We start from the raw sequence: 22306 nt of genomic DNA on the forward strand, positions 1-22306 counted from the left end.
ATATATATATATATATATATATATATATATATATATATATATATATATATATATATATATAGTCATGTGTGTATGTGTGTGTGTATGTATGTGTTTGTGTGTGTGTTGTTTGTGTGTGTGTTGTGTTGTGTGTGTGTATATTGTGTGTGTATGTGTGTGTTGTTTGTGTGGGTAAATATATGATATATGATATATGTAGGAGAGGTGTAAGTGCCGAACAGCTGTTGCGTTTGTGGACATCTTCGGGTCCGAATCGGTTTTTTTTGTGTGTTAATGTTGTGTTGATACGTAGATCTGAACATGACCTAACAGCGTCCAACTAATGACACACACGACTGACATCATGCGACGGGCTATCAGAGGCACGTGCACTTTCCCGCATCCCCAGATCTAAGGGTCGACGATGGGTTGACCACCTGATATCTCTGATAGGCACATGTCAGCGAATTATCACTGTAGTATCTCCTGCTGCTGAATATGTTACAGATACGGCGGTTAACTGATAATTTCTCAGCCTCAAATAATGATATTTATAATGATGATGATTATGTTGATGATGACGTTGATGATGATGAAGTAGACAGTATACAAGCCAGTCAAATATTGACCATGTGTTCAGTGTAGAGCTATGATATTCATACATTCTGTTCTAACTTCACCACACACATTACCTAGTTATATAGTGAGTTTGCACATTCTCCAATCATGTTCAGGATAATGCACATTCAAAAATATTATAGCAAGCCTAAAACCGCCACATCGGTGTGAGCCGTCAGAATGCATAGTATACAACCCCTTACATACACACCTCCGTACGACAGGTGGATCTGCTCCGGCTGTGGGTAGATCCCCTGTGTGGCGAGGATGAGAGTGGCAAGTACAACCCCGCAGACGACACAACTCCACTTCATGTTTCTTTTTCCTGTCAGCTCCAACACTCGCTGGCAACTAACTGTCTCCGCGCGGCTCAGTAACTATCTAAACCTGGTGAGGTCACCTGCTCCGAGATAAACACACGTGATCTCAACTTCCTAATGACAAGCTCATATATATACATACAAAGACAGTATGTGGAGGGTGTGATATGTGTCTGACACGCCAATACAGGATAACACTGAACACGGACAAGCTATCAACCAAGTCGCCGAGCCTGACCACACGATAGGGGCGCCTCTTACGACCAGCATACACCCGTGAACATCCGGGTTTGAATTGGTCTTCAGCATCCCAAGCTGTTGTAAGAGGCGACTATGCTTGTCGTAAGAGGCGAATAACGGGATCCGGTGGTCAGGCTCACTGACTTGGTTGATGCATTTCATCGTATTCCAGTTGCATTGGTCGATGGTCATGATATCAATCACTGGATTGTCTGGTCCAAATTTGGGTTATTTACATGCAACCGTCATATAGCTGGAATATTGCTGAGTGCGGCATTAAACAACAAACAAACAATTTGAAGAGGTATTTCATTTTATGTATATTTGCCCTGTATGAAATAAAATATGAATGAAATAGAGTGTACATCTGGTATGTCAATCGTCAAACAATACATATAAACATACGTATAAAAGTACATGTATCTTGAAATATTTGTCAGGCTTTTATGTTACGCCAGCTGTTGTTGCTGGGTATACTACAATATTTGTTAATATAATTGTATGTATCACTCACAAGGGCCAATGACCTTTCATACAATATACACTAAATTGAATTAAACAAACAAACAAAGACACATTTGGTTATCGTATCGTTTGTGATTGTTTCATGATCCATGGCCACCCGGTATCTGTGTGGATTATGGGGTTATATACCCGACACTCATCGGTACACTGTTACGTGTCGATTCCTAAATTGAAACAAAATGTTAGCCCAGAAATCTGTACGTAAAGGTACGTGAAACCAACAAACAAACAACAAGTGGCATACAATCAACAAACATATTTACAAAATTCACAAAGTTTGCAAATCAATACAAATTACAGCAGTCGCAATGGCAGTAAACAATGGAGTGGTAGTACAATATTCAATGGCAGTATATAATATGATGACAGTGTCCTGTAGCAAATACAAAAATACAGTGGTGATAGCAAAAGTCAGTGATAATATATATTCACCCAGCGGCGACACCGGTCAAGCTTTCGTGATGGGCTAGACAGGGATTCAGGAATGGCGAGCGATCCTCGTATGAAAGCTGGTATCGAAGCGATAAAAATGCGCGAGAGACGAAATGTTTGAGAGATACGTAAACACACTCTGATTGGCCCTTATATACCGCCTAACAAGCTTCTGGAGGTTTCTATACCGTGCCCTCACCAGTCTAGCAGCATTAGAACATCACAGAACTTTCCATATGTTTCTATAACATACTATAACCGTCTGCGGTATACCGAACCCGAGGTTTACACACCACACCAGCATCTACATTTAGTAACTTCCTGGCGGCTGATCAATGCCCAAACACAACGCAACGAACGTCTACCGAATCTCAACAGAAACAATGTAACACAGTTACAATCACTGTTAAACAACAAAATACACTGCCCTATAACAATACAGATACAACAACCTATTGGGATTGTCATACAGAGAGGTCCCACGCCAAGGTGCTTGTTCACATAAAGTAGTTCAGCACATTATCACTCAGACGTTCACAGTGAGGTGCTGCATCCGGGTACTCGAGTCTATGCTTTTAATGCTGCAGCCTGGGGTCGTCATTATCAATTGCTATTTACATGTTATTGACATGCTATAGGTCACGTGGTTTATTTTATCTCGGGGCAGGTGACCTCACCAGTTATAGATAGTTATTGAGCCGTGGTGAGACAGAGTTAGTTGGCAGCGGAATTGGAAAAAGCAACATGAGGTGGAGTTGTGTCATCACCGGGTTTGTGTTTGCAGCGCTCATCCGCGCCACACAGGGGATCCTGGACCATAAGACAACCTCCCCACAGCCGGAGCAGATCCACCTGTCGTACGGAGGTTTGTATGTCAGGGGTTGTATATGGATGTCGTACGGAGGTGTGTATGTAAGGGGTTGTATACGGATGTTGTACGGAGGTGTGTATGTAAGGGGTTGTATACGGATGTTGTACGGAGGTGTGTATGTAAGGGCCTGTATACGGATGTTGTGTGGAGGTGTGTATGTAAGGGGCTGTCTATGGATGTTGTGTGGAGGTGTGTATGTCAGGGGTTGTATACGGATGTTGTGTGGAGGTGTGTATGTAAGGGGTTGTATACGGATATTGTACGGAGGTGTGTATGTAAGGGGTTGTATACGGATGTCGTACAGAGGTTTGTATGTAAGGGGTTGTATACGGATGTTGTACGGAGGTGTGTATATAAGGGGTTGTATACGGATGTTGTACGGAGGTGTGTATGTAAGGGCCTGTATACGGATGTTGTTTTGAGGTGTGTATGTAAGGGGCTGTCTATGGATGTGGTGTGGAGGTGTGTATGTAAGGGGCTGTATACGGATGTTGTGTGGAGGTGTGTATGTAAGGGGCTGTCTATGGATGTGGTGTGGAGGTGTGTATGTAAGGGGCTGTATACGGATGTTGTGTGGAGGTGTGTATGTAAGGGGCTGTCTATGGATGTGGTGTGGAGGTGTGTATGTAAGGGGTTCTATACGGATGTCGTACGGAGGTTTGTATGTAAGGGGTTGTATACGGATGTCGTACGGAGGTTTGTATGTCAGGGGTTGTATATGGATACCGCACGGAGGTGTGTATGTAAGGGCCTGTATACGGATGTTGTACGGAGGTGTGTATGTAAGGGGTTGTATACGGATGTCGTACGGAGGTTTGTATGTAAGGGGTTGTATACGGATGTCGTACGGAGGTTTGTATGTCATGGGTTGTATATGGATGTCGTACGGAGGTGTGTATGTAAGGGGCTGTATACGGTTGTCGTACGGAGGTGTGTATGTAAGGGTCTGTATACGGATGTCGTACGGAGGTCTGTATGTAAGGGGTTGTGTATGGATGTCGTACGGAGGTGTGTATGTAAGGGGCTGTATTCGGGTGTCGTACGGAGGTGTGTATGTAAGGGCCTGTATACGGATGTTGTACGGAGGTGTGTATGTAAGGGGTTGTATACGGATATTGTACGGAGGTGTGTATGTAAGGGCCTGTCTACGGATGTTGTACGGAGGTTTGTATGTAAGGGGCTGTATACGGATGTCGTACGGAGATGTGTGTGTAAGGGCCTGTCTACGGATGCTGTACGGAGGTGTGTATGTAAGGGGCTGTCTACGGATGTTGTGTGGAGGTGTGTATGTAAGGGGCTGTATGCGGATCTCATACGGAGGTGTGTATGTGAGGGGTTGTATACGGATGTCGTACGGAGTGTGTATGTAAGGGGCTGTATATGGATGTCGTACAGAGGTGTGACATAAGGGCTGTATACGGATGACGTACGGAGTGTGTATGTAAGGGGCTGTATATGGATGTCGTACGGAGGTGTGACATAAGGGCTGTATACGGATGTCGTACGGAGTGTGTATGTAAGGGGCTGTATATGGATGTCGTACGGAGATGTGACATAAGGGCTGTATACGGATGACGTACGGAGATGTGTATGTAAGGGGCTGTCTATGGATGTCGTACGGAGGTGTGTATGTAAGGGTCTATATACAGATGTCGTAAGGAGATGTGTATGTAAGGGGCTGTATACGGATGTCGTACGGAGGTGTGACGGCAAGATATTGATAGTTACTCAGACCAATATTATTTGTTATGGTGCCACGCCTCGCCCAAAATGTTTCTGCTATTTTCTTCTATTATGAGACGGCAACTAAAGACTCCATAACAAATTTATTATGCCGAAAAGTTTACACTATGTGGTATCCATATCGCACTTCTCGTCTGAGCTTAGAAAGCTGACGTTAAGGGTCAAAGGGAGACTACTCTTCAAAGCTTAGCGGCCAGATATTGTAGACAATTGTTACTATAACCTTTATCAATAAAGTCACGAATGTGATTTAAAGAGATTTATGTTCTTGCACATCAATATTATTTATATTAAAACCCAAAACGGTGTCGAATAACGAATTTCTCTACCAGAATTTCATGTGAAATATGTGAAGTGGGTGTTGGAAAATCCAAGATGGTTGTTACTGACGGTATACGGTCTCATGTTAGGTCAATCACAACCATCTTGGATTTTTACTGTACGGGCTTATATGGGGTTAGCAGTTCTGCTCTCTGATTGGTCAATCTCACGTTGAGGCAGAATAAAATGACTTCCACATGTCTGGTTTTGTGAATGGACTTTTATATAGTAAACAAAACATAGATAAAACACATTCACACGGACAGAAATTGTGCCTTAACTTTGGATATACATCATTGGCATGTTATCCGAGAGTGTATGTTGGGGAACTCTCTGTATGAAGGTAGTCCTTGTCCTTGTCAGGGTGTCTCTATATGGAGGTGGTCTTTATCTGCAGGGTGTCTCTATATGAAGGTGACATGTTATCCGAGAGTTTATGTTGGGGAACTCTCTGTATGAAGGTAGTCCTTGTCCTTGTCAGGGTGTCTCTATATGGAGGTGGTCTTTATCTGCAGGGTGTCTCTATATGAAGGGGACATGTTATCCGAGAGTTTATGTTGGGGAACTCTCTGTATGAAGGTAGTCCTTGTCCTTGTCAGGGTGTCTCTACATGGAGGTGGTCTTTATCTGCAGGGTGTCTCTAAATGAAGGTGTTCATAGATATGCAGTGTCTATGAGGAGAGGGTGTTTTTATATGGAGGATGTCTCTATATGGATAATGTCTCTTTGTGAAGGTTGTCAGTAAGTGGAGGGTCCTCTATCTGAAGGTTGTCTCAATATGTAGGTGTCTTAAAAAAGGTGTATTCCTTATATGGAGGGTGTCTGTATATGGAGGGTGTCCCTATGTGGAGGGTTTCTCTATATTGAGGGTTTCTTTATATGGAGGGTGTCTGTGTTGAGTGTATTGCAGGATAAAATAGACCCGCTCTGCCAACACAGCAGCGGGTGACATCCCACTGATAACTCATTGACACACATTAATCATATCACCTCTTCCTACATTTGACACAGTTACACGAACACAATCATACATGCTATCCTACATTTGACACTGTTCAACGCACCTATTATGACTATATCTCCTAAAACTGGTACAGTTACACAACACGATCATACATGCTATCCTACATTTGACACTGTTCAACGCACCTATTATGACTATATCTCCTAAAACTGGTACAGTTACACAACACGATCATTCGATCTCTCCTAAAACTGGTAGACTACCACAACACAATCATACTCTCTCTCCTAAAACTGGTGATGTAATTGTATGTACTACTCTCCAAATGATTGTGGGAAATAAAGAGCATTCATTCATTCATTCATTCATTCATTCATTCATTCATTCATTCATTCATTCATTCATATGTTTGTAAATTACTTTCAATGTTTGAACTTGTTCATGCGGATGTTGTTGTTGCAGCCGCTCCCGACCAGATGGTGGTGACGTGGGTGACACTCGACAAGGCCGGCACCGCCAACGTCAACTACGGCGAGGGGAAACTCAATCAGACCCAGTACGGAAAAACCACCGTGTTCACTGATGGTGGCACAGAGAAACGTGTACTCTACATACACCGTGTACTACTGTCAGGCCTGAACCTGGGCCACCAATACAGTGAGTAGACATAGATCCCGTGTCTACTGACGGTGGCACAGAGAAACGTGTACTCTACATACACCGTGCACTACTGTCAGGCCTGAACCTGGGCCACCAATACAGTGAGTAGATATAGATCCCGTGTCTACTGATGGTGGCACAGAGAAGCGAGTACTCTACATACACCGTGTGCTACTGTCAGGCCTGAACCTGGGCCACCAATACAGTGAGTAGATATAGATCCCGTGTCTACTGACGGTGGCACAGAGAAACGTGTACTCTACATACACCGTGTACTACTGTCAGGCCTGAACCTGGGCCACCAATACAGTGAGTAGATATAGATCCCGTGTCTACTGATGGTGGCACAGAGAAGCGAGTACTCTACATACACCGTGTACTACTGTCAGGCCTGAACCTGGGCCACCAATACAGTGAGTAGATATAGATCCCGTGTCTACTGATGGTGGCACAGAGAAACGTGTACTCTACATACACCGTGTGCTACTGTCAGGCCTGAACCTGGGCCACCAATACAGTGAGTAGATATAGATCCCGTGTCTACTGATGGTGGCACAGAGAAACGTGTACTCTACATACACCGTGTACTACTGTCAGGTCTGAACCTGGGCCACCAATACACTGAGTAGATCCTGTGTGTACCGATGTATTGATGTATTCCAGATGTGTACTTGTTTAAGATACCTGACTACCGTGAGCATGCGTGGACAAGATGCTCAAGACCGTGTTTCTATGTTCCAGCCTACAGATGCGGGAGTGACGCCGGCTACAGCTCCCTCTTCACCTTCAGGGCGATGAAAGGGGGCAGTGACTGGAGTCCCCAACTTGCTGTCTTTGGTGACCTTGGCTACGAGAACCCACGTGCATTTCCTTATCTACAAGAAGAGACCAAGGCTGGGCACTTTGATGCCATTCTCCATCTGGGTACGTGACATTCAGACATTCTGCTGATCATATCTCCACGTGGTTTAGTGACAAACTTGTGTTGGAGATATCTCCACGTGGTTTAGTGACAAACTTGTGTTGGAGATATCCCCACGTGGGGAAATCACAAACCTGTGTTGGATATATCTCCACGTGGTTTAGTGATAAGCTTGTGTTGGAGATATCTCCACGTGGTTTAGTGACAAACTTGTGTTGGAGATATCTCCACGTGGGGAAATCACAAACCTGTGTTGGATATATCTCCACGTGGTTTAGTGATAAGCTTGTGTTGGAGATATCTCCACGTGGTTTAGTGACAAACTTGTGTTGGAGATATCTCCACGTGGTTTAGTGATAAGCTTGTATTGGAGACATCTCGTGGATAAGTGACAAACCTTTGTTGGTGATACCTCAACGTAGGTAAGTTACAAATTTGTGTTGTTGATATCTCCACGTGGGTAAGTTACAAATTTATGTTGTTGATATCTCCACGTAGGTAAGTGACAAATTTGTGTTGTTGATATCTCCACGTGGGTAAGTTACAAATTTATGTTGTTGATATCTCCACGTAGGTAAGTGACAAATTTGTGTTGTTGATATCTCCACGTGGGTAAGTGACAAACTACAGCAAGCAGCACATCGCTACATAAGTGCAATAATATTGAACGTCACGTTAATCCCCTCTTCACCTCACCTGTTTAAGTTATATGTGCTTGTGTTTTCTCATTACTTTTTATATCCTGTCTTTTTTTCTTAAACATATACGTGTGATTTTCTTTACAGGGGACTTCGCCTACGACCTTGACACCGTGAGTATCAGCGGGAGCCACTGGTAGTGGAGGAAGCTTGTGGGGGAAGGTGGAATGCTGTCTGTGGTATATGGGGGGGGGGGGGGGGGGGGAAGGTGGAGTGCTGTTTGTGGTATATGGGGGGAATGTGGAGTGCTGTCTGTGGTATATGGGGAAAAGGTGGAGTGCTGTCTGTGGTATATAGGGGAAAGGTGGAGTGCTGTCTGTGGTATATGGGGGGAAGGTGGAGTGCTGTTTGTGGTATATGGGGGGAATGTGGAGTGCTGTCTGTGGTATATGGGGAAAAGGTGGAGTGCTGTCTGTGGTATATAGGGGAAAGGTGGAGTGCTGTCTGTGGTATATGGGGGGAAGGTGGAGTGCTGTCTGTGGTATATGGGGGAAGATGGAGTGCTGCCTGTGGTATATGGGGGAAGGTGGAGTGCTGTCTGTGGTATATGGGGGAAGGTGGAGTGCTGTATGTGGTATATGGGGGAAGGTGGAGTGCTGTATGTGGTATATGGGGGAAGGTGGAGTGCTGTCTGTGATATAGGGGGGAAGGTGGAGTGCTGTCTGTGGTATATTGGGGAAGGTGGAGTGCTGTATGTGGTATATGGGGGAAGGTGGAGTGCTGTATGTGGTATATGGGGGGAGGTGGAGTGCTGTTTGTGGTTTATGGGGGGAAGGTGGAGTGCTGTCTGTGGTATATGGGGGAAGGTGGAGTGCTGTATGTGGTATATGGGGGGAGGTGAAGTGTTGTCTGTGATATATGGGGAAAGGTGGAGTGCTGTCTGTGGTATATGGGGGAAGGTGGAGTGCTGTATGTGGTATATGGGGGAAGGTGGAGTGCTGTATGTGGTATATGGGGGAAGGTGGAGTGCTGTATGTGGTATATGGGGGAAGATGGAGTGCTGTATGTGGTATATGGGGAAAAGGTGGAGTGCTGTCTGTGGTATATGGGGGAAGGTGGAGTGCTGTATGTGGTATATGGGGGGAGGTGGAGTGCTGTCTGTGGTATATGAGGGAAGGTGAAGTGTTGTCTGTGGCATATTGGGGGAAGGTGGAGTTTTGTATGTGGTATATGGGGAAAGGTGAAGTGTTGTCTGTGGTATATGAGGGAAGGTGGAGTTTTGTATGTGGTATATGGGGGAAGGTGAAGTGTTGTCTGTGGTATATGGGGGAAGGTGAAGTGTTGTCTGTGGCATATTCTGGGAAGGTGGAGTTTTGTATGTGGTATATGGGGGGAGGTGAAGTGCTGTATGTGGTATATGGAGGAAGGTGAAGTGTTGTCTGTGGTATATGGGGGAAGGTGAAGTGTTGTCTGTGATATATGGGGGAAGGTGAAGTGTTGTCTGTGATATATGGGGGAAGGTGAAGTATTGTCTGTGGTATATGGGGGGAGGTGAAGTGCTGTATGTGGTATATGGGGGAAGGTGAAGTGTTGTCTGTGGTATATGGGGGAAGGTGAAGTATTTTCTGTGGTATATGGGGGGAGGTGAAGTGCTGTATGTGGTATATGGGGGAAGGTGAAGTGTTCTCTGTGGTATATGGGGGAAGGTGAAGTGCTGTATGTGGTATATGGGGGGAGGTGAAGTGCTGTATGTGGTATATGGGGGAAGGTGAAGTGTTGTCTGTGATATATGGGGGAAGGTGAAGTGTTGTCTGTGGTATATGGGGGAAGGTGAAGTGTTGTCTGTGGTATATGGGGGAAGGTGGAGTGCTGTATGTGGTATATGGGGGAAGGTGAAGTGCTGTATGTGGTATATAGGGGAAGGTGAAGTGTTGTCTGTGGTATATGGGGGGAAGGTGAAGTGTTGTCTGTGATATATGGGGGAAGGTGAAGTGTTGTCTGTGGTAGATGGGGGAAGGTGAAGTGTTGTCTGTGGTATATGGGAGAAGGTGGAGTTTTGTATGTGGTATATGGGGGGAGGTGAAGTGCTGTATGTGGTATATAGGGGAAGGTGAAGTGTTGTCTGTGATATATGGGGGAAGGTGAAGTGTTGTCTGTGGTATATGGGGGAAGGTGGAGTGCTGTCTGTGGTATATGGGGGGAAGGTGGAGTGCTGTCTGTGGTATATGGGGGAAGGTGAAGTGCTGTATGTGGTATATGAGGGAAGGTGGAGTGCTGTATGTGGTATATGGGGGGAAGGTGGAGTGCTGTCTGTGGTATATGGGGGAAGGTGGAGTGCTGTATGTGGTATATGGGGGGAAGGTGGAGTGCTGTCTGTGGTATATGGGGGAAGGTGGAGTGCTGTCTGTGGTATATGGGGGGAGGTGAAGTGTTGCCTGTGGTATATTGGGGGAGGTGAAGTGTTGTCTGTGGTATATAGGGGAAGGTGAAGTGTTGTCTGTGGTATATGGGGGAAGGTGGAGTGCTGTATGTGGTATATGGGGGGAAGGTGGAGTGCTGTATGTGGCATATTGGGGGAAGGTGGAGTTTTGTCAGAAGAAATCGTATGTTCCAGGATGATGCCCGAAGAGGAGATGAGTTCATGCGTATGTTGGAGCCGGTTGCTGCCAAGGTGCCGTATATGGTGTGTGTTGGCAACCATGAGAAGGCATAGTGAGTACTTCCGTTATCTGCTGTTATCACATGACTATCAACATGGGTATTGTGTCTCATCTTCCAATATGTTGTTCGACAACCTGTTTCTTATGTATTTACTGATTACATTTTTATCCGACAAAAATATATATTTTAGTTTAGGGAAATTACGAAAGTCGAATGATGCCACTTTTGTAGGCATAATTTTCGAGTATATTTCTCGTTATTTCAATTTTTTTTCTTAATTTCGAAAATAAATTCTCGTTACTTCGATTATATTTTGGTAACTATTAGTTATTTCAAGGTGTGTTTTTTAAGAACTAGAGATTATCTCCTTAGTTTTTATTATTTGCTCGACATTTCGAGTTTTTTGTCGTAATTTTAAAGTTATTTATAAACATCAAAATAACGAGTTTCTCCTCGATACTTCAATTATTCTCTAATTATTTCAATTAATTTCTTGGACTTTCGATTACTAAGTTATTAAAAAACATGAAATCTCGATGTTTTTTCATTACTTTGAGATTTTAATCATTACTTCGATTATTTTACTTCAATTATTTTCTCGTTATTTCAATTATTTTATCGAAATTTAAGTTTTTTTCTCGTGATTATATTCTCGTTATTTGAAGTTCTCGAAATTTCGATTTTTTTTCTCCTTATTTCAATTATTTTATCGAAATTTGGAGTTTTTTGTTGTAACTTCAAGTTTATTTTAATTTTATTTTCGAAATTACAAGTTTTTTCATTCATACTTCCATTATTCTGTCGTGATTTCAATTTTTTTATCAGATTTTCGATTACTTTCTCGCTATTTCAAGTTATTTAAAAAAGTACATTATATACTTGGGGTATTCCTCAGTTCAAGCTTATTCTTATTACCTGTAGCTTTTTTTCGTAATTTAAATTTTGTTCTCTTTATTTCAAATTTATTAAAAGAACTCGAAATTTCGACTTTTTTTCGTGTTACTTCAATTCAATTTAATTCTGAAAAACTCGAAAATTCGAATTTATTTGTAACTTCGATTATTGTCTCGAAATTTCGAATATTTTTCATTCGATTTTCACTTCGATTATATTTTCATACTTTCACAAATTTTCTCGTTGTTTCAATTTATTCTAAACACTCGTAGTTACAAGTTTTTAAAATAAACTTGAAGTAACGACAATGTGTTCGAAATTACACGAAAATAGTCAAATTAACGAGAAAAATAATCAAAATAACGAGAGAAAAATTGAAATATGAAGAAAATATTCGAAGTATTGAGAAAAGAGTTCGAAATTTCTTCTCTAAAAATAAACTTGAAAAAATTAGAAAATAATCGAAAATAAGTAAAAATAATCAAAGTGACGAGAGGAAAACTCGAAAATTCGATAAAATAAATAGCTCAACGAGAATAGATAATGGAAATTTCAAATTTTGTTTGATAAACTTGAAATAACAAGTCAATGAGCGAAATTATGAAAAAAGAATGGATTTAACGAAGAAAAAAATCGAAATTTCAAGTTTTTTGATAAACTTGAAATAACAAGTCAATGAGCGAAATTGTGAAAAAATAATCGAAGTAACAAAGAAAAACTCGAAATCCCGAATAAATAAAGAAATAATTGAAAAAACTAGAAATTTCGATTTTGAAAAACGTAAATTTATGCCATCAAAGTGGTACCGTTAGGCTTTCATATTTTATTTCAATTATTTGTTTATGTTTTCGATATTTCGAGTTTTTTCTCCTTACATCGATTATGTGTTCATAATTTCAGTTATTTTCCCATTATGTCAAGTTTATTTCGATATTCTTGTCATTCTTGAAACTTTTGTTATTTCCTGTTAAGTCATCAGGATAAGCACAACTGTCTCATAAAAGGTGCTTACTGTGCTGGCTATGTGATGTGGCAGTTGAAGGTATTCCAGATCCTCGCGAGGGAAGGGACATCCTCCTCTAAACAGTATGTCCCTTTCTGTTGGGTATGCTTGTCAGCGCAGTAGCCAAGTTGGTCTGTTTCCAACCTAGCCCCACGCTGCCTGGTTGTGTAGTAGCTCCAAACGCAGCCTGTAAGCACCTAAAATATTGTATTTAATGCATGCAAACTGATACGGGCGTACTATACTTCCTTCCTCTGTACTTTTCAGCCATTCCTCCTCAACATTAGACAACAACGGACACATATATTTTATCTGTCTTAGCAGATTTTATTGTCCGTGGAGGACAATATTTCCTAAACAGCATCTTTACATACGACACATGCCTCCTCTTTCAGCAACTTCTCCAACTACAGGAACAGATTCACAATGCCTGGCGGTGATGGAGAGGGAATGTATTTCAGGTAGGAATATTTAACCATTACAAACAAGATTATAAACGCGATATACCCCGTCAAAATCCGGGATTGAATTTGTCTTCAGCAACACATGTTGTCGTAAGAAGCGACTAACGAGATCGGGTTTTCAGGCTCAGTGCCTTATTTGATTCACAGATCGAGGCATAAATACATTCAGTGGTGGTGCATTCACACACATACAGCGTTACACATATACATACATTGACAAGTGTGACAAACATTAATTTTGTAGCTGGAACATCGGCCCTGCCCACATCATCACCTTCTCCACAGAGATATTTACCCACGGCGCTAGTACAGAGAGTATCCGCGCCCAGTACGAGTGGCTGGAGAAGGACCTCCAGGCAGCCAACCTACCGGGCAACAGAGCAGCTCGGCCATGGATCATCGTGATGGGCCACAAACCCATGTACTGCTCCAACAGGGATGCGAAGAGACGGTGTGACAGCCCCAAAAATCCAGTAGGTGGAACTCCGCAATCACAGCGGCTTCGCTCATCAATTGTAACCAATAAACTGTCACCCAGACGGATTGGATTGAATTTCCTCTTCAGTCAATTAACATTATGTTTCCAACATTATAATTAAAGGTCTTGGATTTGTGAATGTCGTATTTACTACATGACGATGTTATCACAGAGAGATTACCGAATAAGTGCAATATATTTTGCAGTTGAGCTAAGCGGCACTCCAGCTTGATATATGTCTGTTCACAGATGAGAAATGGCAACAAATATTTCTCTGCTAGTCTGGAGGAGTTGTTCTACAAGTATGGCGTGGACCTGGAGTTCTATGCCCATGAACATTCGTACGAGCGGCTGTGGCCAGTGTACAAGACCAAGGTGGGTACACTGTCTGCATCGCGAACCTGCCTACATCCACAAACCTAGCATGTCCACATCCTGCACAGGACATTCCCATCTCTGGACGTCCATACAATCATTCTACATCCGGCTCACTGAGTAGCGCCCCCTAGTGGCATGTGACATGCAATCAACTCAATTCAACTATTTGTTCTTAATCAGATATTAATGTTTGAAGTCAGCGATTTGTATGTGAGGTTATTTTGAAATGGTTTGGAATATTACATGATAGGACGATGTACATATTATTGGCGTGGCATATTTTTCAGATTTGCAACGGCAGCATTGACAAGCCCTACGTCAACCCTCAGGCGCCCGTGCACATTGTTACTGGATCTGCCGTGAGTCTAGGGGATACAGTTGATAGATATACGTGTTGCAAGGTTTCAATGTATATGAAACTATTGATAGATATAAACGTTTGCTAGGTTTCACTGCAGATGTGTATGTAGACAATACTATGTTTAATACTGGGGTAAATGATATACCAGTAGGTAAACTGAAGAAAATGATATGTTTAAGACTTAAACGATGATATATGCAATACTATGGAAATTGAATTGTCAATGCTGAGGCCAATGATATATTCAATTCTTATGACAACGATACATTTAATACAAAGAACAATGGTATAATCAATAATAAGGAGAATGATATAGTCAATACTGAGTACAATGATGTATTTACCACTTAGGAGTAGACCGGGGAATGTGACATAAATCTATGATTGTTTCTTTCAGGGTGACAGAGAAGGACAGACCAAATTTGACCATACCCTGTTCCCCTGGACATCTTTCCACTCAGACGACTACGGGTACACCCGGGTGACAGTGCACAACACAACTCATCTGTACCTGGAGGAAATGTCGGTAGACAAGGTCTGTCCCGCCAGGAATCACAGGGAGTCATGTATTGCACAGCATATGATCTCTGAAAAGTACTTGCAGGAGTCAATATATAAGATAATTATGGATCTGTGAAAAGGTCCTATTGTAACATTATATTGCACGACAGATGGTCTGTGAAAAGTTCCTATTGTAACATTATATTGTACGACAGATGTTCTGTGAAAAGTTCCCTTTGAAACATTATATTGTTAAGTAGTTTAAGTAGTTGTTAGGTAGTTTTATATACATTAAAATGCTGAGAACGATTGTCAGTTGTATGAATGTGAGATACATGAATTAACATGCTGGCAGTCGTTATGAGTCAGGCAGATGTGAGATATGAATTTGTATGATAACATCTGTTATCACTCTGATGGGTGTGTGTGTCTGAGATGTATGCATTTGCATGACGACAACGGTTTTCAGTCGGGTGGATGTGAGATACTAGTATCTTACACACCTGTGGGTGAGAAACCCATTTGAGATAACTGGTATCAAACATATGTGCGGGATCGAATTCCAGGCCCGTGATTGGCTACTCCACGATGAGGACCTGAGGTCAGATTATGACGGACTACATTTGTGTAACGACAACGGTTTTCACTCTGGTGGATGCCTGATAACTGCACTGGTGTGACGACAATTTCCCTTTTTGTGAATTTGGATTCCGACAAGAACGGTTTTCAGCAGTGTGGATGTGAGATATAGGCAACGGTTTTCAGTGATTACAGCGCGCATCACTTGTTTGGCCGACAGAAATGTGAGGAAGTTGATTCAAGTTGTGTTTTTTTCTTGCAGAAGGGTGCTGTTATTGATAAGGCGTGGATAGTACGTGACTCTCACTCGGCCGGCCAGTTCAACTGTCTGGCGGTTCCCAGGTAGCCACGCGGAAGTCTCTCCAAGTCTTTGGAAGAAATCAAGAATCTGTACTCCAATGATTAACTCACACGGATCAGCGAGGCGACGATAACTTAATGTTATTAAATCATGTGATATAATGTATTGTACATATTATTTTACAAGTTTGATAATGATGCATTAATTTAACAATAAATCGAAAATAAATTCTTCATTGTGATACTTTGGATTCAGAGGTGAGGTGACACGGGGTTTAACGTCGTGTTTCATTATTAAGATTATTGCACTAATATTACGACGTGCATGCACGAGCGCCAATCAGGGTAACAACAAGTACCATCTTTCACCGTCTATTGGTATGACGCGGCATGGGATCGAACCCCCGAATTTCCGCTCTCCGGAAGGACGCTGTATCCACTAGGCCACGGAGGCTGTCTGTTTGGATACAAAACTTAGTGATGGAGAAACACAAGGTATAGCAATCTTGTAGCTAAACAATGACGAACCAGTATATAACAACACATACAGTATCATGAGGCTCCTATATATACAGGAGATTAAAGTCAGCAATAAGCCAAATTCACATTACTTGGGTACATTCAGTATAGAAAAGACCAATGAAACAAACACGGAAGAGCTCGCTCAAATAGTTGGAAAACATGGGATAATCCTTGATAACTGTGATGCCCACAGTCCCTGACCACCGCACCCAGGTCCACAAGGGTTAGGTGAATAGAGACGACATACAGAGGTCCGTCAGGGTTAGATGAATATAGACGACATAGAGAGGTCCGTCAGGGTTAGGTGAATAGAGACGACATACAGAGGTCCACCAGGGTTATGTGGATATAGAGGACATTCAGCGGTCCACCACCGTTAGGTGAATATAAACGACATACAGAGGTCCGTCAGGGTTAGGTGAATATAAACGACATACAGAGGTCCACCAGCGTTAGGTGGATATAGACGACATACAGAGGTCCGTCAGGGTAAAATGAATATAGACGACATACAGAGGTCTACCAGCGTTAGGTGGATATAGACGACATACAGAGGTCTACCAGCGTTAAGTGGATATAAACGACATACAGAGGTCCGTCAGGGTTAGGTGAATATAAACGACATACAGAGGTCCACCAGCGTTAGGTGGATATAGACGACATACAGAGGTCTACCAGCGTTAAGTGGATATAAACGACATACAGAGGTCCGTCAGGGTTAGGTGGATATAAACGACATACAGAGGTCCACCAGCGTAAGGTGGATATAAACGACATACAGAGGTCCGTCAGGGTTAGGTGAATATAAACGACATACAGAGGTCCACCAGCGTTAGGTGGATATAGACGACATACAGAGGTCCGTCAGGGTAAAATGAATATAGACGACATACAGAGGTCTACCAGCGTTAGGTGGATATAGACGACATACAGAGGTCTACCAGCGTTAAGTGGATATAAACGACATACAGAGGTCCGTCAGGGTTAGGTGGATATAAACGACATACAGAGGTCCACCAGCGTAAGGTGGATATAAACGACATACAGAGGTCCGTCAGGGTTAGGTGAATATAAACGACATACAGAGGTCCACCAGCGTTAGGTGGATATAGACGACATACAGAGGTCCGTCAGGGTTAGGTGAATATAGACGACATACAGAGGTCCGTCAGGGTTAGGTGAATATAAACGACATACAGAGGTCCACCAGCGTAAGGTGGATATAGACGACATACAGAGGTCTACCAGCGTTAAGTGGATATAAGCGACATACAGAGGTCCGTCAGGGTTAGGTGAATATAAACGACATACAGAGGTCCACCAGCGTTAGGTGGATATAGACGACATACAGAGGTCCGTCAGGGTTAGGTGAATATAGACGACATACAGAGGTCCGTCAGGGTTAGGTGAATATAAACGACATACAGAGGTCCACCAGCGTAAGGTGGATATAGACGACATACAGAGGTCTACCAGCGTTAAGTGGATATAAGCGACATACAGAGGTCCGTCAGGGTTAGGTGGATATAAACGACATACAGAGGTCCACCAGCGTAAGGTGGATATAAACGACATACAGAGGTCCGTCAGGGTTAGGTGAATATAAACGACATACAGAGGTCCACCAGCGTTAGGTGGATATAGACGACATACAGAGGTCCGTCAGGGTTAGGTGAATATAGACGACATACAGAGGTCTACCAGCGTTAGGTGGATATAGACGACATACAGAGGTCTACCAGCGTTAGGTGGATATAAACGACATACAGAGGTCCGTCAGGGTTAGGTGAATATAGACGACATACAGAGGTCCGTCAGGGTTAGATGAATATAGACGACATACAGAGGTCCGTCAGGGTTAGGTGAATATAGACGACATACAGAGGTCCGTCAGGGTTAGGTGAATATAGACGACATACAGAGGTCCGTCAGGGCTAGGTGAATGTGGACAACATACAGGATTATGTAAATATGGTCAGATAGGAGTTTAAGACATATGCCATTCTGCGTAAATGTTTATTTCCTATCTACAAAGTTTCTCCATATCATCACGTGTTTACAGCGAATCGTGGCGTCTCAGACGACTGGGCCACCTGTATCCCCGTATATCATACAGCTGCATCATACTGTATATCCTATAGATGCTGCATGGTAATGTATATCCTATAGCTGCTGCATGGTACTGTATATCCTATAGCTGCTGCATGGTACTGTATATACTATAGCTGCTGCATGGTACTGTATATCCTATAGCTGCTGCATGGTAGTGTATATCCTATAGCTGCTGCATGGTACTGTATATCCTATAGCTGCTGCATGGTACTGTATAGTATATAGCTGCTGCATGGTACTGTATAGTATATAGCTGCTGCATGGTACTGTATATTATATAGCTGCTGCATTGTACTGTATATAATATAGCTGCTGCATGGTACTGTATATCCTATAGCTGCTGCATGGTAGTGTATATCCTATAGCTGCTGCATGGTACTGTATATCCTATAGCTGCTGCATGGTACTGTATAGTATATAGCTGCTGCATGGTACTGTATATCCTATAGCTGCTGCATGGTACTGTATAGTATATAGCTGCTGCATGGTACTGTATATTATATAGCTGCTGCATGGTACTGTATATAATATAGCTGCTGCATGATACTGTATATTATATAGCTGCTGCATGGTACTAAATATCATATAGCTGCTGCATGGTACTATATATCATATAGCTGCTGCATGGTACTGTATATCCTATAGCTGCTGCATGGTACTATAAATCATATAGCTGCTGTATGGTACTGTATATTATATATCTGCTGCATTATACTGTATATTATATAGCTGCTGCATGGTACTGTATATTATATAGCTGCTGCATTATACTGTATATTATATAGTTGCTGCATGGTACTGTATATTATTTAGCTGCTGCATGGTACTGTATAGTATATGGCTGCTGCATGGTACTGTATATCATATAGCTACATAGTTATGCGAGTGTTATTTTAACTGGTGTGGTCTGGTTTCTCTACCGCTATGTTCTGAATCCAAACAATCACAGAAAAGAAAAGATTCATTATTTATTGATCATTTAAAATACATTGCACCATTATCAAAATTGTAAAGCGAATATATACAATAAATTGTGTCACATGATATAATAAAATTAAGTTATCGTCGCCTCGTGTCGCCTGGGTGTATCACTGGAGTACAGATTCTTGATTTCTTCCGAAGACTTGGAGAGACCTCCGCGCGGCTACCTGGGAACCGCCTGACAGTTGAACTGGCCGGCCGAGTGAGAGTCACGTACTATCCACGCCTTATCAATAACAGCACCCTTCTGCAAGAAAAAAAACACAACTTGAATCAACTTCTTCACATTTCTGACGGCCAACCAAGTAATACCCGCCAAGTTAAATCCACCCGACTGAAAACTTGTTGTCGTCATGCAAATGCATATATTACACAACCGCCTGACTGTCTGACGGACAGTATAAAGTCCTTTTCAGAGATCACGTGTTGGGCAATATATGTACACGTGTGTCATAGATCACGTATTGGGCAATATATGGACACGTGTTTGTCATAGATCACGTCCTGGGCAATATATGACTCCTACATGTACTTTTCAGAGATCACGTGCTGGGCAATATATGACTCCTACATATACTTTTCAGAGATCATGTGCTGGGCAATATATGACTCCTACATGTACTTTTCAGAGATCATGTGTTGGGCAACATATGACTCCTACATGTACTTTTCAGAGATCACGTGTTGGGCAATATATGACTCCTACATATACTTTTCAGAGATCATGTGTTTGGCAATATATGTACACGTGTTTTTCAGAGATCATGTGCAGTGATTCCTGACGGGACAGACCTTGTCAACCGACATTTCCTCCAGGTAGAGATGTGTTGTATTCTGCACTGTCATCCGGGTGTACCCATAGTCGTCTGTGTGGAAAGCGGTCCAGGGGAACAGTGTATGTTCAAATTTGGTCTGTCCTTCTCTGTCACCCTGAAAAATAACAGTCATGTAATTATGTCACATCCCTTAATCTACATATGCCATTTCCCCATATTACATATATCATTGCCCCCTTATTACATATATTATTGCCCCCAGTATTACATATATCATAGGCCCCCATATTACATATATCATTGCCCCCTTATTACATATGCAATTTCCCCATATTACATATATCATTGCCCGCAGTATTACATATATCATTGCCCCCTTATTACATATATCATTGTCCCCAGTATTACATATATCATTGTCCCCTAATTACATATATCATTGTCCCCAGTATTACATATATCATTGACCCCTTATTACATATATCATTGACCCCTTATTACATATATCATTGTCCCCAGTATGATATATATCATTGCCCCCTTATTACATATATCATTGTCCCCCTTATTACATATATCATTGTTCCCAGTATGACATATATCATTGCCCCCTTATTACATATATCATTGTCCCCAGTATTACATTTATCATTGCCCCCTTATTACATATATCATTGTCTCCAGTATTACATATATCATTGCCCCCTTATAACATATATCATTGTCCCCAGTATTACATATATCATTGCCCCCTGTTTACATATATCATTGTCCCCAGTATTACATATATCATTGCCCCCTTTTTACATATATCATTGTCCCCAGTATTACATATATCATTGTCCCCAGTATTACATATATCATTTCCCCCTTATTACATATATCATTGTCCGCAGTATTACATATATCATTGCCCCCTTATTACATATATCATTGTCCCCAGTATTACATATATCATTGTCCCCTTATTACATATATGATTGTCTCCAGTATTACATATATCATTGCCCCCTTATTACATATATGATTGTCTCCAGTATTACATATATAATTGCCCCCTTATTACATATATCATTGTCCCCAGTATTACATATACCATTGTCTCTAGTATTACATATATCATTGTCCCCTTATTACATATATCATTGTCCCCAGTATTACATATATCATTGACCCCTTATTACATATATGATTGTCTCCAGTATTATATATATCATTGTCTCTAGTATTACATATATCATTGACCCCTTATTACATATATGATTGCCCCCAGTATTACATATATGATTGCCCCCAGTATTACATATATCATTGTCTCTAGTATTACATATATCATTGTCTCCAGTATTACATATATCATTGTCTCTAGTATTACATATATCATTGCCCCCTTATTACATATCATTGTCTCCAGTATTACATATATCATTGACCTAACATTACATATATCATGGCCTCCGTATTACATATATCATTGACCTAATATAATATATATCATTGCCTCCGTATTGCTCATATCATTGCCCTAATATTACACATACCATTGCCCTAATATTACATATATCATTGCCTCCGTATTACACATATAATTGCCCTAATATTACATATACCATTGCCCCCTTATTACATATATCATTGCCTCCGCATTACTTATATCATTGCCTCCGTATTATATATATCATTGCCTCCGTATTACTTATATCATTGCCTCCGTGTTACATATAGCATTGGTCCCCCATATTACACATATCATTGCCCTAATATTACATATACCATTGCCCCCTTATTACATATATCATTGCCTCCTTATTACTTATATCATTGCCTCCGTATTATATATACCATTACCTCCGTATTACTTATATCATTGCCTCCGTGTTACATATAGAATTTGTCCCCCATATTACATATATCATTGCCCCCATATTACATATACCTCATCTATCTAAACCTTTATTTCATCTGCATTGAAATGTAACAACATTTATATCTTTCAAGTGTTTCGTGTTGATTGAAGTGTTTCATCTGCATTGAAATTTGGCGACATTTATATCTATCAGTTG

At 41.7% G+C, this 22306-nt stretch overlaps 2 protein-coding genes across 11 annotated transcripts in view; one reads left to right on the top strand and one right to left on the bottom strand.

Annotated features, from left to right (window-relative positions):
• Positions 1 to 2784: 2784 nt before the first annotated feature.
• Positions 2785 to 16083, top strand: LOC124140626 (acid phosphatase type 7-like). 4 transcript variants are annotated; one of them, XM_048384899.1, is made up of 11 exons: positions 2785 to 2979; positions 6476 to 6670; positions 7415 to 7597; positions 8381 to 8406; positions 10848 to 10945; positions 13187 to 13252; positions 13500 to 13728; positions 13983 to 14108; positions 14399 to 14470; positions 14870 to 15007; positions 15815 to 16083. In XM_048384899.1, the coding sequence occupies exons 1-11, from the start codon at positions 2859 to 2861 to the stop codon at positions 15896 to 15898; spliced, it is 1338 nt and encodes a 445-aa protein (XP_048240856.1). In that variant the 5' UTR covers positions 2785 to 2858; the 3' UTR covers positions 15899 to 16083. The 4 variants fall into 4 exon arrangements, with proteins under 4 accessions (XP_048240856.1, XP_048240857.1, XP_046364247.2 ...); XM_048384900.1 differs by lacking the exons at positions 2785 to 2979; positions 6476 to 6670 and adding an exon at positions 6896 to 6982; XM_046508291.2 differs by lacking the exons at positions 2785 to 2979; positions 6476 to 6670 and adding an exon at positions 7014 to 7086.
• A 3358-nt stretch (positions 16084 to 19441) lies between these two features.
• LOC124140724 (acid phosphatase type 7-like) overlaps positions 19442 to 22306 on the bottom strand; it is a 29400-nt gene continuing 26535 nt past the window's right edge. For all 7 annotated transcript variants that reach the window (XM_048384893.1, XM_048384894.1, XM_048384892.1 and 4 more), the window contains 2 exons: positions 20260 to 20397; positions 19442 to 19714 (listed from right to left, as the gene is read on the bottom strand). In XM_048384893.1, coding sequence (XP_048240850.1) covers positions 19631 to 19714; positions 20260 to 20397 — 222 coding nt within the window. In that variant the 3' untranslated portion in view covers positions 19442 to 19630. The remainder of the gene's footprint in view (positions 19715 to 20259; positions 20398 to 22306) is intronic.

Source organism: Haliotis rufescens, unplaced genomic scaffold (assembly GCF_023055435.1).
Source record: "Haliotis rufescens isolate VD_foot unplaced genomic scaffold, xgHalRufe1.0.p SCAF_51, whole genome shotgun sequence".
In the NCBI taxonomy this organism is placed as follows: domain Eukaryota; kingdom Metazoa; phylum Mollusca; class Gastropoda; order Lepetellida; family Haliotidae; genus Haliotis; species Haliotis rufescens.